Genomic DNA, 19,325 nt, shown 5'->3' on the forward strand with positions numbered 1-19,325 from the left:
TTATTCCCTTGGGAGAACATTTTTGAAAGTGATCCACTAAGATTATACCTGTTCAAATTTGGGACCCTAGTCGTGGTACTGTTGGCTGCTTCTTCTGTTTCCTGTTTTGCAGATGTTAATTCCTTTGGGTAATTTTTTTTAAGTGATGAGATTTTCACTGTCCAGCAGCAAGCCAGGCTTCCTGGAGTTACTGAACTCTGAAATAGGAAACCTGTGGGTGATCAGTTTTACCCTCCCCAGAAGCTGTTGCTTCAATCAGGGAGAATTACTGCCCCATGGCTGAGAATTTTAAAGGAGTTGTTTCACTAAAATATCCACAAGTTTTCTTTCAGGTATTGCAACAAAATTCACATTTGTTTGTGGCCCGTGAAACCAGGATTCCTGGCAGGATTCTCATCCAGTTGCTTCTCCTGTTTCCCTTGCAAACTTTCCCATTGGTTGGGGTCTGTGGAGAGATTTCAGTGGCTGGCTGGTGGAAATGTTTAGGAGAACATTTGCGTATCAAAACAGCCTAGATATTTGCAAAAAAAAATGTTTATTTGAGAAAAAAAGAATCCACTTAGGATTAGGAAGTCACTGCTTTAAACATTTTAAAAGCATTTGTGATTTCCCGGAGTATATTATGCACGAGTAAGGCCTAACCTGACATTCAGGGGTCATGCCTGCATCCATATTTTTAAAAAGCTTATAAGATAGTGAACATTTTGCTTAATGGTTAAGATCTGTACCTATGTGTGGTATAAAAATTCCCCCCAAATTAAAGGCCACAAATATATCCAAAAATTGTTTATGGTTTAGTGAACCTATGAAACAAAAGATGCAGGGAAAGTGCCTCATTCTTTTCTTCCTTTATGTATTTTTCCCCCATAAAACCCAATTGTGTTGCTGTGTTGTGACATTCGGTTCTACTGGAGTCCATGAGCTTTCTCTTTTTATTTATTTATTTATTTATAATCTTTATTGGAGTATAATTGCTTTACAATGGTGTGTTAGTTTCTGCTTTATAACAGAGTGAATCAGCCATACATATACGTATATCCCCATATCTCCTCCCTCTTGCGTCTCCCTCCCAACTCTCCCTATCCCACCCTCTAGGTGGTCACAAAGCACGAGCTGATCTCCCTCTGCTGTGTATAAGCTTTCTCTTAATGGTGATGATTTAAATATCAGATCTTTCTCTTTTTTTCTTGGTAAAGAGTTTAATGTGGACATACTGGTGTTCAGATTATTAAAGTTTTAACTGCATTACACTGATAGGTTGGAAACAGCAAATATAAAACTCAGGGCAGGCCAATTTTGTTAACAGTGTAGGGGCTGAACGTTGACAATTACTGTACTTAAAAATCCCTTGGATCAGGTGTTATTTTGCCGTCTGGACATTTTAATTAGTAATAAAAATGTGGATCTGGATACACAGAAATAGAATCTACAGTACACAACGGCCCGATGCACTCTGTTGGTGTTGAGGTGTGCCTGGCTACATTTTGTGTGTGTATGTGCTCGTGTGTAAGTGTAATTGTGTGTTGAGTGTGTGTTCATTCCTAGTAAACCCAAGCATAGGATTCTATCACAGTACCAAAAACCGTGGCTACTTTTCTTGAATAAGAAGTGAAAATGTGTAAAAAGTGTACTTATATTCCTAAGTAATACTTGCCTATATCTTTTTAATGGTCATGCTTCCTTGTGTAATATATGGTATGGCATGTCAGTACAATGCTGACATTAGAGGTAGGCTTGGGCAAAAGATGTGGCTCCTCCATTTCATAGCTGTGTGCCCTAAGACAAATAAATTAACCTCTCTGAGTCTCCCTTTTTTCTTACATATAGAATGAAAGTAATGATAATAATAATGATACCTATCTAACAGAATTATGATGAAGCTTATAAGAGCATGTATGTGAAAGCACTTGGTAAAATACAAAGAACTGTAACAGTTGATGTTTAATACAAGTTGCCAGTCATAACCCACATAAGCATCTTCGTAATTCAATAAATTGTCTCATATTAAAAAATGAGATGCAAATATAAGAGTACAGTAACAAATAGTAACTTTAGGACCACCAGAAAATATGTTCATAATTTTAAACATAAAGCAAAGTGATCCATTTTTATAAAGTATCTGTATATGCTCTTTGAAATAATGTTATTCTTAATTAAGGCAGAAGCGGGTACATTTGAGGGAAATAGTGACCCTCTGGAGAAATGGAGACTGAAAATAGTTTAGGGAAATGAGTCTTAGTGTCTTCTCGTTCGGAAAGATGCATACATGTTTCTCTTAATCGTTATGAATTTCTTGTTTGTAAACCAGTGTGAATACTTAAACGATAGTCATTATTGTTTAGAAAAAACCTACCATTACAATTTAAACACACTCACACACGCATCATATGATATGTAAATTTGCTCAAGAAGGCATTATCCCCAGGAAGTGAGGGTGTTGATAAAATTGATGTTTGACACTGGACCAGATGAGTTTGGATACTTCTGTAGAAAGCTTTTTCTGTTTTTATTACAAGTTCAGTTCTCTTCCTGAGAATTCTTCGGAAAGGATTTGTTTTCTTTACTGAGAGGAATGGTGTCATGGAATACTGTGGTCTAATGATGCTATTTTGGTCATTTCATTAATTTCATCTTCTTCTCCCTTAAAGTAATAAATGCATACCTTGATTATAATACAAATTATATTTACATTATTGTTTCTAAGAACAAATATTTATTTTTATAGACAACCTGGTTTTAATCAGTGTCTTAGAAAGCTTCTAAGACTTGTCTCTGGAACATGGTATTAGCAGAAGTAGGCAGAGTTTTTTTTGGTGAGGTGTTAGGGGGAGCTAAATTCAACCAAGGCAGTCTTCAGTTAATTCATTAATCTGGTAAATATTAAGTAAACTACAGAAGAAACAGAAACGTGCCAGTTGTGACTATACAGCTTTTCAGGTTTTTTGGACTTGAAAATGGAAACTGGTTTCATTTAACGTTCTATCAGTTTAATGTAAATGTCTCATTCTAATGACCAGTTTCATTGACATCTATTCTAATCTAGTGAACAGAGAGGCTCTACATATAATTTGTCTGGAAATTTTTGAAATGAGGCTACCAGGTCCTCGCCTTTGAAGCTTCCTTTGATAAAAATGGCCCTGTGTGCCTTAACCTTCCAGAGTTCAGCATTGACAGTCAGGAGATGAGAAAGAAATTGTGGGACTCCTTTAAGAATTATCCCAGAGAAGGGATTCAGCTACAAATTGGGGGGACAACGTTTAAAATTTATTAAAAAAGTAATTCAAAGGAAAGTCTGTAGCCAAACTCCTTAATTGTGATGCATTTTCTGAGTTCCCCTCTTCCATCGTCGGGCCTGTTCCGATGCCATATGGCCTACCATGGAACATTTAACTTGTCAGATATAATGGATTGTCCTGGAAGCAGATTTTTGCTTTGAGCATTCGGCTCCTTTCTTGCATTTCACTCTCAGCTCCAGGCTGCAGGATGAAGGATTGTGGTGGAAACGCAAAGAAGAGACACACAGTTGATTCCCCTTAAGAGAGTGACCTATATGCCACAAAATTTTACCCACGTAAAGAGGCATTATCCCCATCACTGGCCTTAGCAGGCTGCACGTCAGAATCATTTAAATTTGCCTGGACTTAACAAATTGTGTAAACATTTCAGAACTGAGTGCTTTGGAATAATAAGCCATCATCATTTTAACTTATGCAAAAAGGGTGTAGCCACATCGGCCAAAAGATAAGTGTTATTTATCATGACCTACATGTAACCTATACCACCTGGTTGGTAGATGCTGTAAATTAAGTTCAACTCTCAAATCTACCGAGAATGCTTAAAAAAAAAAAATCACCTGATGACGATGTTACATGGCTTCATTGTTTTTGTTTAGTGAGTGAGGTGGGGTTGAAATGATCATTTAGGTGGATAGACAAGTAGCAGTTAATTATCCTGCTAAGCTTTCCCTCTTGAAACCTTCTGTTTATCCTAATGCACTTGAAATGAGAGATTGGACATCCTGTGGATTATTTAACTTTTATCTGTAAATGTAAAAAATACGGTATCTGAGGTTGGTTTTAATTTGTTGCTTTCATGAGGTAATTCATATTTTCTTTTCAATTTGTGATATTGTTTCTGAAATCCAAAGCTCGGAAAGGGCTAGGAGGAACTTGTGACTTTTGCATCTATAGGATAACTTCCTTTAAAAGAATAAGCAGCGCCCTTTCTACACGTACATGTACATACATAGCTGCGAGATACTCTTCTGGCAAAATCTACTGTAATCCCAAAGCTAATATTATAATACAAAGACCCAGAATAGACAACTTACAAATAATCAATCAAGCGCAAACCAGTGGGAAAATAAGTAACTTATGTATCTCAATTTAACCATAAAACGGTACATATTCGATTGCTCTAGGGTTACAAAAATTAATAGATTTGTATATGACACATGGAATTACTCTAAAAGAAACTGTCTGTTGGCAAAGGGTAATTTAATATACTTACCAAAACATGTGTGTTTATGTATTAGAAATTTAACATTTAATTTACTTCTACAAATTCATGTTTTCTAGATAATTCTTCATATAGATCTGTAAAAACTACAGTGGCCTTGAAAACTGATATAACCTCACTTCTATACAAAGAAGAGTTACTTCTTTTTAATGAACAACTTTCCATGAAGCAGTTAAGAAATCTCTGTTAAAGTCAGTATTGAATAATAAAGTGTACTACTGTATATTTCTTACTAATCCTAAACTGAGCACATTTGTTTTATTGATGCCCCTGATAGGATGATGTTTTTCCCCTCTCTCTGTATTCAGATTTTGGTCAGGGTTAGTCCTAAATGAATTTGGGTGGTGCCTGGCCAGAGCCAGCTCTTGTTGGGGCTTGTGTGCCCTCTGCTGGCTCACATTGAAATGACTGGTATGTGGGGTTCTTAATGTCTCTTACTTTTCAAGGTTGGTTTTTTTTTGTTTTTTGTTTTGTTTTGTTTTGATATTTTTACACAATCAGATATTTGCAGTGATTATAAAGTTGTAGGTTAATACTGAGTATGGAAGTTAATTTGTTTTTATTAGGAAATGAAGGGGTTTTGTTTGGGGTTTTTTGGAGGGAGTTTGCTTTTGCTAAATAGACTCAATAGCTCAAATAACATGTAAAGTATATGCCACTCTTTTTTAAAAATAAATAAATTTATTTATTTATTTATTTATGGCTGCTTTGGGTCTTTGTTGCTGTGTGCAGGCTTTCTCTAGTTGCGGCGAGCGGGGACTACTCTTCGTTGCGGTGCACAGGCTCCTCGTTGAGGTGATTTCTCTTGTCGCGGAGCACGGGCTCTAGGTGCACAGGCTTTGCGGGCTCTAGAGCTCAGGCTCAGTAGTTGTGGCGCACGGGCTTAGTTGCTCCGCGGCATGTGAGATCTTTCCAGACCAGGGCTCAAATCTGTGTCCCCTGCCTTGGCAGGTGGATTCTTAACCACTGTGCCACCAGGGAAGCCCGTATATGCCACTCTTGAGTTATTAAGTGGTTGCTTTCAGGTGACCGTTAATCTTATTCCCGTTGCTTTTGTAGATCCTCCTGGCCTGATTACACTCAAGAAGAATTCTTGTTTACTGAGTTGGAAATGGGCTTGAAAAGGATAAATCATTGAAATTTTGAAACATGACTCCTTGTATGTAGTAGCTGATGCCTCATAGAGAACTCCCTTATAGGCTTGACTGTTTTCACTTGCTTTGTGAAGGAAAATGAGCCTGTATTTACACCATAATGTTCTGTAAAGGCATTTTTGGTTTCCTTGCAGACCAAATTAAGCTATTCTCCCTGGCAGACGTTGAGAATCAGAGTTTGAGTGGAACCTTTTTTTGTTTTGTTTGGCTGCTTTGGTTGTTTTTTATAGAGTGTAAGATGTTAACGGAGCAAATCACTGATGGTTTCAGGTCGCAGGACTAAGTTATACAAGGGCGGTTACAGAGGGAACATCTTGCCTCCCCGCCATTGCCTGGGTGGAGAGTATCCTTGGGTCTTGGTAGTGAAGACCAGGGCTCTGTATAATGAATATGCCTTTAAAATAGCAGCAATTTTTGTTGACAAGTTTCCATCAAATTCTTTATAAAATTAATTATGTATAAGTGATTTCTGCATCTCTCTGAAATGACTTGATCGAATCCAGGTGATTACTCTGTGGTGGATCATTTAGATCTTTACAATTCTTTTTTTTTTTGCAAATTTCTCTAATTTGTAAGCAGATTCCATCAAAAAACTCCCAAATCATCTCCCAAACGTATGGAATGATCAAAGAACTTAGAGCTAGAGAAACTTAGATGAAATGTCATCTAAGTTTTTTCCAGTTTTCCATCTTTCCAATCTGAGGTACCAGTTACCTTAAAATTTGTTTTGGTTAAATCATGTAAGTGTTAGTTTTTATTTACTTTGTTTTGTTTAACATTGTCAAATAACTGCAAACTGCATTCTAACAAATATCCATTTCCCGCTAAATCTGTTCTAACGGTATCTGGCGTGGAATCTCAAGCATACGTCTTTCCTCTTGTCTCCTATTACCACACTGAGGTTGTGTTAGGTGCTCTCTCATTATTCCCATTATACCCCTGACTATGTACATTACTGGCTTTGCTCCCTAACATTTCACCCATCTAAACTCTTAACTCTTGGGAGTAACGTTCGTCGTTGACGTACCATCAGCCAACACGTGGTAGGTACACAGAGCTACCCTACAAATATTTATTTCTGTATCTCATGGTTTTTGGACCTCTTTCAAAGCTGTTCAGAGGATCATTTTTGCAAGCTTCAGAGCTGAAAATTGCTGTCTGTAAACATCTATTCCACGTGATAGATTTTATTTTCTTGCACATTTTTGATAGGATGCGGTCACTGTTCTGACTACTCCCCTTCTCTCTCCTTCCTCCGTTCTGCCTTCTCCCTCATCATCCTTTCCTCTGCCTCTCCCCTTCCTTCCTATGGCCCCCGCCTTCCTCCCTTGATTTAGTCTTGCTTGTATATTCAGTAATTGGAAGGTTTTTCTTAAACATCACAGTGTGGAACTTAGTGGTTTATGTAATTCTATCTGTGAACCATCACCTTCCTTTAACAGGGGAATTGGACTCTGAGTAGTTTGGTCCTGTTCCCTTCCTAGCTTGATTGTCATGGGGCCATTCTTTTAAAGTTGTTGAAGGGCAGCCTCAGTGGTTAGCAGTCTTCCTACTCTTTGTCTGCTCTGTGAATGCCCTGAGTTGTATTTTGAATTGTGGGCTGTTTCACCCCCAACTTCTCAGTACTGTATACTTAGGGAATATAAAACCTATATAGTCTAAGACTAGAGAAATGATTATCTAATATATTACAGATACATCTATAGATGACGTTTAGATTATCTTCTGTCTGGGGTTAGAAATGTTACCTATATACTTATGTCTATATATAATACTTATTTTATCATACATATGTGTAACCTGTATTTAAAATTTTCATGAGACCTCCACCTCCTTTATTTTTGTGCATTCTTGAGTATCATATCAAATGCATGTAGTTTCTTTAAGAGATGATAGTGGTTATATTCTAATTGTTAGTCGTGAGCTGAGCTTGAAAACCGAGGCCATCTCTTACATGGCCCTGGTGCTAAAGTATGTAATTTTCCTACGTAGACACTTTATAACAAACATAATACTAAACCTTTTCCTCAGTTTTCTGTTCTGATGTGCCAAATTCAGAGTTTGGTCATTATTATTTTCTACATTTAATATTAGGAAGACTCTGTTAGAACATCAGTTTAATGGGTAGCACATAATTTATTGCTAAAAGCAATTTGCACAGTGAAACGTAGCTGCTGATTTTCTTAAAATTTGCTGATTAATTCCAAATAATTGAGCCAGGCAACAAAGTCTTACTCATATGATATTGTCTGTGCTGCATCTGGCCAGAAATGTCATCGATCTCCTCCAGAGGGATCGAAGGACCGGATTCTCTCCCCCAGCATGGACTTATAATGCCGTCAGTAGAGCATGGATGTGGGGAATATATGGGTGGAAGGGCCCTTTTAGGTTAACAAACCAAGTCTGGCTCACTAGAGCTTGATCCTGGAGTCTAAAGGCGACCTCTGTCTTAGGGTAGAAAGGGAGAAGAGATACTTTCAGAGCAGTGGCCAGTGGGGCTGATAGAAGGAATGTCGTTTCACCACCAGGACACTTACATCTTGGAATTCTGTTGTATATTAGGGCCATCTACTTGGTAATGTGAGCTGAATTTCTTTTAACACAACCAATCTTCATGAGCAGAGATGAACAAATGTAGAGGCCTAGTACACTGCCAGGAATAGGTTTCTCTAACCCACAAAATGTAACTGTCTGAAAGGGTCTTGGAGATCAACACTTGTTTACTTTTTAAAAATCCAATTAAATAGGTTGGATTAGATACTCATTGATTTTTTTTTTTTTTTTTTTTTTGGTTATCTACCAGCTTACCGGGTTTATGAGAGTTTCACCTAAAGTAACCTTGAAGGCTGAACCTGTTCACTTAAATTGGTTACTCTTATCTGTGGCTTGTTAGACTAACCAGTGGAGTTTTATTTTTAAAAAAAACAGAGATTCTGGACCACATTCCACTGAATGTAAGTCCCCTGGGGTGGAGAACCCAGGAATCTGTTTTAAGAAAAGTCTTACTGATGATTCTCATGATGGGTTTTGAGCCGTAGAATTGAATTTCAGGAGATTGCTTTTCTCCACACCAATCCTGTATCTTCCTTTCCTTTTAAGAGTACAACAAAAATACTTGGTTTCTGTTTGCTTTTGATGCCTTTAGTGTGTATTGCAAGATTGACCTTTTTCAGTTTTACATGAAAAACTATTACGTATTTCAAATAAAAAATAAGATTTCAAAGGCACATGTTGTTTCTTCAGAGGCCCTCACAAAGTCTTTCATTGCCTTGGTTATACCCAGTCACCAGAGGCACAAACTGTAATAAAAATATAAAATAGGGCAGGCAGAGCCATTAAGATCTTATTCACACAAAACCAGTGGTAAGTTACGCATTAGAAGTAAGTTGACTGATTTCGGGGTTAGCCTTAGTCCCTCAGGCCCCTAGGGGACCCTTGTACAAATTGCTGATTCAGAAAATCATTACTCTGCTGGCTCAAGTGGCACTTTAGTGGCCTTAAAGAGTTATTTGACACACCTCCCCAAACAGCTAAGTTATCCCCGTGATTATGTTGATTGCACACTCTGTGGAATTAGTGTTATTTTCAGTGAAAGATTTTCCTGCACTGGGAAAAGAAAGCATAAAACTCACGTGTTCTCATTTGATAATGTGTGCACTTCTCCTAAGAGTGACACCGAGGAAGAGGATGATTCTGGCTGTTGTTGGTCTAGGGTAGGTGAAATAATCTATAAGGCAGGACTTTCATTTTGCATTGAGAAGGTGATTTTTGGTGTCCCAGAGGGTGGTCACTCAAATCGTTTACCAGTTCTAATATTTTCGTCCATCAAAGGACTCGAGAATGCCTCTCTGACTTACCACGAATTGAGGAGAGGGCTGTGCTACATAGTGAGAAAAAGACAGGTGGAATCGTCTTTGTTACCACAATAGAAACCAGTAATACATCTGGAATACTCCAAGAAGAGGCGGCGTATTGTAAAAACAGGCTTTGGCACAGGAATTGGTAATTTATGTTCTAGCTTCGTCTCTTAATATCTGTACAACCTCTTTTATTTGTTATAAGCGGGTTACCCTTTCTGAATTTTAGTGACCTCCTCTATAAAAATAGGCGTTGAAATGCCCATCTAAGGAATTCTTAGGATGTTGTTGTCTTAAATAATGTAAGTTAAATTACTTTGCCCACTATATAGTGCTTTGCAAATGTGAGGGCTTTATGGAGAATTGAATATTGATTCTAACCATGTTCAGAATCGCCCCAAATACAGAGTTTGGGTGGTGCCTCGAGATACTCTTAAGTATACCTGGAATTTTGGTACACCCGCTGCTTTGAAGGCAATGCAGTGTCTGGATGAGATGGGGTGAATCAATGACAGAAAGCAGCCCAAACTCATAATTTTCTGAGGTCAGAGCTCTAGATCATTACTGAGTGTTCTACTTTGATGATTTAAGAACATCAGTGAAAGTGAGCACTGACGCTAGTCTTTCCTGGGAAAATGGCTTGGCCCCTATTTCCCATCATCCTTTGCTGCAAACTATGTGCCTGATCACTTTTCCCCCAAATTTTCTTTCTGTTCTCAATTTAGGAAGAAGGGGATGAGGAGAATTTTCTAGGCTGTGGAATGACTAGTTTATCTGCTGGAATTGAGTCGTAGCTCTTTTAGCATGAAATTTATTAAATTTGGATTTTTTAAATGCCTCCTGGTATAGTAAGGTTCTGCAGGAGAGAACCAGTGGTCTTCTCTGAATTTTAGAAATCGGGAGAATAACGTCAACTTCTGATTTCTTGTAAACCCAGACTCCCACCTCCAAGCTAGAATCAGGGAAAATTACAGTTGACAGCTAGTCGGAACCACAAAGGTGTATCTGCATGGAAACATCACAACGAGACAAAGATGTTTTTAGGTCAATTAAAATAAAATTCAAATGTTAAACTTATTTATTTGATAGAATATTACCAACATCTATTAACCCAGTGCATGCTTTGAAATGTTAAGTTTTTTAAAGTAGTAGTTTCTCAGATTCCTCTGAACTTGTGTTAATAGGCAAAAAGATGGGGCAGGTATGTGTATTCAGATAAATTTAGGAAAGATTATATTAAATGAAATTAAATGTCTCCACTGCAGGACTTCTCAGAGGCTTTAACATGCTAGGATACAGTGTATATTTCTGCCTGTCAGGGAGAGATATAGACAGCTTGTAACATTTCCTGGGCCTTTTGATTTGCCTCCCTTTTGTTTTTTGGAGCCTGTTGTCGGGCTACTATTCCACAGAAGACACTTGTGAGCGATGTTGTGTTGTCCTATAATTTTATATATATATATATATATATATATATATATATATATATATATATATATATTTTTTTTTTTTTTTTTTTTTGCGGCATGCGAGCCTCTCACTGTTGTGGCCTCTCCCGTTGCGGAGCACAGGCTCCGGACGCGCAGGCTCAGTGGCCATGGCTCACGGGCCCGGCTGCTCCGCAGCATGTGGGATCTTCCCGGACCGGGGCACGAACCCGTGTCCCCTGCATCGGCAGGCGGACTCTCAACCACTGCGCCACCAGGGAAGCCCCTATAATTATATTTTTAATTTCACTCTTCTCTATGCATTGATATGAAGTCATGTTCTTCACATACGGAATGTGTAGAGATGCAGTTTGCTGCCATGTTTTTGTCAATTAGTTGTTTCCAGTTAACTTAGAGATGGTTGCAGTTTATTGTGTGACGTCACAGGTTCTGGTGTACATCATTTGCACAGCTTTAAAGTACCTAGAGACCTTTTAGGAATAAAACACCATGTAAATGTAAATTATCACCACCTCTAAGACACTTTCATTAATTTCATATCAAAGTCATGAGTGTTTTGAGCTCTGGGATTTGAGTCTTCAGTGTTGGGCTCCTTGCTTATTTGTAGATATTTTTTTTCAGAGTTTAAATTCCAGCAGCACAGAATAGTGCTAAGAGCCCAGCCATGGGAATCAAACTGGCAGGATTTGAATCCTGGCTCTAATGCTTACTGCCTTTGTGACCTTGGGCAGTTTTCTGTATCTCAGTTTTCTCATCTGTAAAGTGGTGTTTATATTACGTTGCCTCACAGGGTTGTTGTGTAGATTGAATGAATCAATCTACGTAACCCTTTTGTGTAGCGGGTAATACATGACAAGGACTCAGGTATACTTACGTGGGCAAGAGAGGAAAAGGCAGGCGCGGGAAAGATGAAAGAACTGTAAATTATAACCTCATGTATATTTTTGGAACCACCCTTCCCGTTATTGTTTAATGAAATACTCTTTTCAATATGCCCCCCAATATTATAGGGTAACCAAAGATGGCTTGGGGTTGGGGACAGGGACGACAGAGATTTATTCTGAGTCACACGCGGTTGTGATGAGTTCCTTAGTCTGGTAGCAGGGAACAAAAGGCTGGTTCTTCGGTTTCCAGAATGAGGATTAGCGATGAAACAGCCTTGCTGGGTATTGTCCTACAGCATCAGATAATTTTTTTTTAATCAAGGCTTTTCGTAGGATAATATGTTCCACTGTACAGGTGCAGTTTTTTCAGTGGTGGGTGAAATACCTACCGTTTTTTTAAATTTATTTTTATTTTTTAAAATTTATTTGTGGCTGTGTTGGGTCTTCATTGCTGCACGCGGGCTTTCTCTAGTTGCAGCGAGCGGGGGCTACTCTTTGTTGTAGTGCATGGGTTTCTCATTGCAGTGGCTTCTCTTGTTGCGGAGCATGAGCTCTAGGAGCGTGGGCTTCAGTAGTTATGGCTCGTGGGCTTTAGAGCACAGGCTCAGTAGTTGTGGTGCATGGGCTTAGTTGCTCCGTGGCAGGAGGGATCTTCCCCAACCAGGGATCGAACCCGTGTCCCCTGCAGTGGCAGGCAGATTCTTATCCACTGCAGCACCAGGGAAGCCCCCTGCCATTTATATGTAATGTTAAAAGTGACCTTTTAAGAATGAAAGGCTACAAACCCAAACATGACCTTGTTGTTATCCTACTGGTCAACCACCCGTGGGATCATCCATGTCACAGCTTATCTCCAGAAATAGTATTATGGATAAGTTGTTCTTGCCTGTCTCTCACTCCTTCCAAATGGATTAGAACTGTCCAGGTGTAGTAATCTACCAAAAGTGATACTTCTTAGATGTATCCCTGTGAGTTAATGAACTTATGAGACCAATTTTTTTCCTTCATGTAATATTTTCATTCTCATCCAATTCCCATGACATTCCCTTACAATAGGATACCATGGATATATTGGAAGAAAAATTAGAAGTCAAATGGAAAATTATGTAAGAATATAAAAGTATTAAATTTAGAATTAATAGATATTTGTTAATCATACTCCCCCTAAATTAAAAAAAAATTTTTTTTTCCTTATCCTTCGTGGGGCAGCAAGATAAAGAACAATTGAATCAATCGGCAAAAAGATTGGTCTTTAAAAATCATTGGAAGCAGCTTATGTTTTCTGCTTAGCTTGAGTTTTTCGAGGGCAACAGAAGAAGTGACTCCTTTATTGATTGCCCATTGGTGCCATTTTTAATAATCAAATTTAAATATAGGTTTTAACAGCTGATGGGTTCAATTTGGACAAAACACGTGTTGACTTTCCTGATTGTTTGCTCACTGTAGATGCCGACTTGTTCTAGAGAAGGGGCTGCGCGTTGAGCTCCTTTGTCTCTAGAAGGATTGATTGACAGATGTTGTGTCTGCTCATTTACAGCGTTTTTCTTGCTTAATTTAAAAAATGGTGACATAGTATTACACGTTCCTTGTATACATCATTTTTGCAGAAGAAAGTTGTTTAGCCAATATGTCGACTTAGTTTATGAAATCCTCTCTTGTAGCTTTCATTCAGCCTTCAGTGTACCCCCATTAGGTTAGATTATTCGTTTCATGCACGGCAAATCGTCACCAGCAGCAAAATTTAACGTTTGGTCCTTTTAGGTATAAAATGAATCAAATGCTTGACAAGATTTGTTCCTGGTGTATATTTCAGAATCTCCCCTGCCCCTTGGTGGGCATACAACAAATGTTACTAACGGGTACTTTTAGTTTTTAAAATATGGACAACAGTACTCCATGCAGTAAAAGACTTGAGCGATTAATGCTACCCTTATGCCTCTTTTGAGTAGTTTTAGCCATGGGGCTTGGCAGTGCCACCATTGTCTTGGTGCCAAAAAATGTCCGCAGCGGCTGTCGCATTCTAGTACCGGAGGATTGTCTCGAAAATTCTGCAGTGAACACGCCGAGTTTGTTCATCACTGCTATCTCTTTTAAATATTGGAAAAATAGAATCTTGAGCTCTTTCAAAGCTCCGTTGTGATTGTGGGGACGGGGGGAGGTCGGTGGCGAAGGATGGAGGAAAGAAGCTGTCCACGCCAGCCAGTGGGTATAAGTGACAAAAATCCATGCCTGACACAGAGTAAACACACATATTTAGGAGCTTTTGTGTTCGCGAGCACAGATAGTTACTTAAGAATCCTACTCAAACATGTTATCAGCGCTCTTGAGAATTTTATTATCTGAAACAAATGTTCCCGGACATTTTAAGTGGAAGACCGACATCAAGACCATAGCTAATTTTTAATGGACAATTTACACAAAAGATGTATCTTTTTTTCCCTTGGAAATGAGGTGTCATTGTAAAATGGCTGCTTTTTGTCATTAGGAAATTAGAGGAGTAGATATGATAGGTTTGAGAAGGTGCTTGGGTTTATCCACAGTCCCTGATTATTTTGCTCCCAAACAGAGGTTTGGGCTCTGAGGACAGATTTGTAGTTGAATTTGGGAACAAAAAGATGTAATAAAGTTAAAGGCTTACACTATCAGAATGAAATGTGTTCACTCAGGATCTGTGGAGCGATCTATTTGATGGTAAAAGTGGATGCTACAGATGAAATCTTTACAAGGAGCATAATCCTTAAAAAAAAAAAAAAAAAAAAAGTGCACCTCCCAGCCTCCTGCTGGCTGCGCTGCCTCTTTGGTACCTCACAGACTTCGACAGAGTCCTGGACGGGTGCCCATTGATGTCATGGAAACACTCAAATTACTGAGAATGATTCATGTCTATGCTGGTCTCTTATCCTCCCCCACACAAACAGGAGTAGATTTTTAACCCTGACAACTTGTAATTTGCAGTGAGTTTATTTTTGTATCTGGATAAATATTTTTTAACAAGCAAAATTAAGATTAAGCAGTCTGTATGTGATATGATAGTAAAGAATGCTGGGGCTTTGCAGCCAAGAGTACTTTGGGGACTCTGTGCATCATGAATACATACTCTGATCAGCCCTTGCTCCCCTCCTCTCCCTTCCTACACCCTGTTCTTTCCAGTCCACCTCTCCCTCTCTTTATTGCCCTCCCTTCCTCTCTCTTCTCTCTCCCATTTATTCTTATTCATGCTCTCTCTCTCTCTCTCTCTCTCCTCTCTCACATCCTTACTATTTGCATGGACCCCTTTTACCTTTAAAAGAATGAAAGGAATAGACCTAACTTATATATATATATATATATATATATATATATATATATATATATATGAATTGAGACAAATCCTAGTAGGAGAATTCGTCTCTCCAGGTCTATGTGCTGGAGTTGAGTTGGGAAATAATGCCAGGTGGTGAAATTCTATAGGGGATAGCTTCAGTAATTTCTTCTAGAGAAAGACATAGATAGCCTTTCTTCCTTCCAATTTTTGGAAATTACCAAAACAGGACCACTAGATGTTCAAATTCCTAGGAAGTCAGAGTAAATTCTACCTCATCTATCTTCTTTCTATCTGTCTGCCTTTCTACTGACCTCTCTACCTGCCTTTCTGTTTGCTAAACAAGTGAATATTGTGTCAAAGTGGATCATGTGGTTGTATGGAAGCTTTGTAGATGCGAGAGCTTCAGGAAGGACGCACATCATTTGATAGCTCATAAAAGGTAGAGTTTTTTTCTGTTATCTGTTAGTAATATTTATAAAGAGAAGTTAAAGACTATAAGTAGCTTACATCTGACTTACACAGAAGAGTAAATATGTCTTTATGACCATTTATACTTCTGAAACAGGCAAATGCATCTATTCTTTAATGCAAAATCCTCATACAGTGAAAGGTTATTCTCTTAGACCTCCCAGGACTGACACTGCCTGAGATGGCGTCCTATTTCATTGGAATTGAAACTGATATGGGCATTGATTTTCTACTTTGCACTGAACACTATATCAGGAGTTGGGCGGGGGGAGTGTTTTCCCAAGTTTGAGATTCACTGAAGTCAGTGGAAAAGGTAATACTGGGGAAGAGGGTTAATGTTAAGGCTCAGGTTTGGCTTTCTTCAAAATCATCTTCCATTTTACATATATAGTGACTTACATACAAGGTATGCCTTTGACCAGATAGAAGATTTATCAAAGACACATTCTTTGTGTGGTGTCAGGAAGGCATACTCTAACAGCATTGTCATTGAACTAAAAGATCATAATGAACACTGTTACTTCTAACATTTATCTTAACTTGAGTCGAGGGGGGAAAACTTGGGCATTGTAAACTTCAAAGGATCCATTCAGCCCCTCAAAATACTAGTTTTGAATTTTCCCATTGGAGAAAAGAATAGTATAGTCCTGGGTAAAGAGGACAATGTACCTTAAGCTCTGGTCTTGAAGGAAAACAGTATCCTTCAGTCTTGGGTGGGGTGGGCTTTGTGTTCTGGGCACGTGGGCGGCACTAGCCCTTTTTAATGTCCTGGTATGGATTGTTTTCTGTAAGGACTCTTTACATGTCACTAGGTGTATTCTACTGCTTAGATCTCTTATAATGTGGTTTCATTGTCTTCCTTGCTGATTATTAAGGCTCAGCATACTTTTAAAAGAAACAAATGAGCAGCCTTGATTTTTACCCTTAGATATGGCCAAATAGCATCTGAGCCTTTATCTATCTCTGCAGAGCAGTCTACAGATAAAAATTGGGTTGTTAGAATTGACACAAGACATTGACGTTCCATTATCCCTTGTTCTACTGGTAGAATCTGAAGCTGGGTTCAGAGTGGGCAATTTTTCAAAAGCCCTCTTTCCCAAATGTAAATTCCATGATCATCTTTATCATGATGGACTTTACTCCTGGGAAAGGGAGTTTAAATAAAAGAGAGAGAGAGAGAGAGAGAGTCCCAGAATTTTGAATAGTTTCTTTGCTTTATTCACCATCTGGAGAGCCCTGATTGATTAGCTTTGGCCTCACCATTAAGTGTCAATATAATCAATGGGAATGACTAGGCTAGGGTCATTACATAGATAATTTGCCTGCTGTGTAAATAAAAATGAAATTGTTTAAATTTTGTGAGAGAGAAAGAAAGTGAAAATAAGGAATGACAATTTGTTTGTTAGAGAAAGTGGAGGCCGTTGGAATGACAGTTTTTGGAAGTGTGGAGCAGTTTGGCTAAGAATAGGAATGAAGGATATTTTTTTTCCAGTTTATCATAGCCAGAGTGAGGAAGTGTTATTCCCTGTCTTGCTTGCATACGTTGCCAGGAGTGCCTACTTTACGTATGTAAACATCGGGGAAGAGAAGTGGATGTCTGTTACCTGGAGGAGATTTTTTTTTTTAAAGAAAAACACAATTTACACTTTTTTTGTTGTTTCTCTTGGCAGGTAAAACAGAAAGGGGCTCCTACTCATCTTATGGGAGAGAATCAAATTTACAGGGTTGCCACCAGGTAAGTGAGAATCTTGCTTTGGGAAAGGGTTGAGAGAGAATGAACCTGGTAAATCACTTTGTTTTGTAAATTAGATGATGCGTTTTAGACTGTGGCGCTAATGCCCTGAAAATCTGCCGATGCCTGTCTCTTTTTAAAAAGTAATGAAATAACACAGAGCGTGGAAGTCATAAACACCTCATCGTATCAGAATTGTATTCGCTGGCTTGTTGTTATTTTTTTAATCCATCAGCCGGTACCAGTGGCACCGTTTGCAAACCAGCGATCTCGGGTAGAGTGGTTCTATCAAAAGAGTTTATTTGCAATTAAGAACTTAAGAATTTCTTAGACTGGAAATGCTTTGTGCAGCCATGTGTCAGATCCTGGGTTCGGGTGGCTACTGCCCTAAATTATAGTTTTCATAGGGGCTGTAGGATGTTGTGTGAAAACAGGGTTGTATTGAGGGATAAAAATGTCTATGAAAATATGATTTGTTGTCCCTTTTTGTTTCTGAATTGTTTTTGGCTGGAAGTCAATGCCAGCAGGCTAACAGCAAAGCCGTCTCAAGGGAAGCATGCGTGAGCTAGAAAAATAAGAGTACTTTAATTAAATAATAAAATGCCAGTGTCATACAAAGGTATAGCGTGTGTGTGTGTGTGTGTGTGTGTGTGTGTGTGTGTGTGTGTGTGTGTGTCTGGGCACTCTGCATTTGCATACTTTCAACTCTCCAGAGAAAGCCCAGTTCTAAAAATACTATCCATAGCCCAAAGTGTAAGCTTTGTTTCAAGACAATTGAGTTTTTATAGACGCTTGCTTTTAATTTCAGTATCGGTACTAATCACATGTTTCAAATCTTATTATTTTTTTCCTCTAAAGATTTAGACTTTCTTTTTCTAAGGGCGTGGGTTTCTTACTTTGGAAAACTCCGGATAGAATTTAATCATCCTCTTTCAGACTCAAAGCTTTCTAGTGTTTTATTATTCACCCAAACAGAAATGTACCTTCTTTTCGTGCTGGGAAGGGAATGCTTGCTCTCCTGAACCCTCTCACCCTCCCGTTTTCTTTAATGATATGGAAAAAAAAATCCATTTTGATTTTTTTTTTAAAAAAACAACCTGTTTCATGGATCCTGGAAAACGTAAGCAAACAGTTTGAGTCATTAAATAGAGCCTGCTCGAGAAGGTTTCCTTTAGGTATCAGTCAGGGATCACGAAAGGTGGAATTCTGGTGGAGTGGTGGTGTTTTGTCTTGTTTTGTTTTTTCTGGATAGATTTGCATTTTTAAAGTTTACTCCTTTGGCCCAGCCATCCATTCAGTCATATTCGGCATCTGAGAGATTGGTTGTGATGAGGTGAACGGTGCTGGGCTAAGCGCTCCTGCTGCGCTAGCCGCAGAGTACAGTTTATGGCAGTTTGTTTGGAAAGAATTCCGCAGGAAAGAAATTTACAGCCATTCCAGCACAACGGAAACATCTTTGGAATGTGGAGTGCAAATGTGCGGGGTAGATAGCTCGGCAGCGAGCCTCCTAGCGCCGAGTCTCTGGTGTAAAGCTCTCAATTCCTGCCGAAGAGCCTGTTCCTGTGTATCTGGTTTCTCAGGGTCAAGGCAGAGGCCGTTTGAGTTTTGGGGGAGAAGAAAGTTGACAACATCCTTCCTGTTCGCTGATGGTCATGGCAGAGGTCTCTGTTTTCGACGGGCCTCTTTTTCTGGTCAATGAGAGAATAGGCTTCCTCGCCCCTGTATCCTTTCTTCCTAATAGGAATTGGCGTGATTCCTCCCAGACACAAAGATTTCCTCTGCTGAGTAAGCGCGAGGCCCCTTAACTTGTGAAAGCATCATCCAGACCGCGTGAGTCTGTCAGTGTATGTGCTGGGACACAGACCCTCCCTCGGTTTGTGGGCAACACTTCCCTCGGGTGAGACTGAAGTTAATTTTTTTGGCAGACACAAGGTGAGAAGTGGAAAGGGGCAGAGGGTGG

General features: G+C 38.9%; 1 protein-coding gene across 30 annotated transcripts in view; it reads left to right on the forward strand.

Annotated features, from left to right (window-relative positions):
- The window catches only part of TCF4 (transcription factor 4), a 361,926-nt gene that overhangs the window by 165,760 nt on the left and 176,841 nt on the right, over positions 1-19,325 (forward strand). For 25 of the 30 annotated variants that reach the window (XM_032654534.1, XM_032654531.1, XM_032654537.1 and 22 more), the window contains one exon: positions 17,304-17,368. In XM_032654534.1, the coding sequence (XP_032510425.1) occupies positions 17,304-17,368 (65 nt within the window). Of the gene's footprint in view, positions 1-17,303; positions 17,369-18,837; positions 19,087-19,126; positions 19,298-19,325 lie in introns of those variants that run through there. The other 5 variants (XM_032654558.1, XM_032654553.1, XM_032654557.1 and 2 more) reach the window with 5 other exon arrangements.

The sequence above is a fragment of the Phocoena sinus genome, chromosome 14, assembly GCF_008692025.1.
Source record: "Phocoena sinus isolate mPhoSin1 chromosome 14, mPhoSin1.pri, whole genome shotgun sequence".
Classification (NCBI taxonomy): Eukaryota; Metazoa; Chordata; class Mammalia; order Artiodactyla; family Phocoenidae; genus Phocoena; species Phocoena sinus.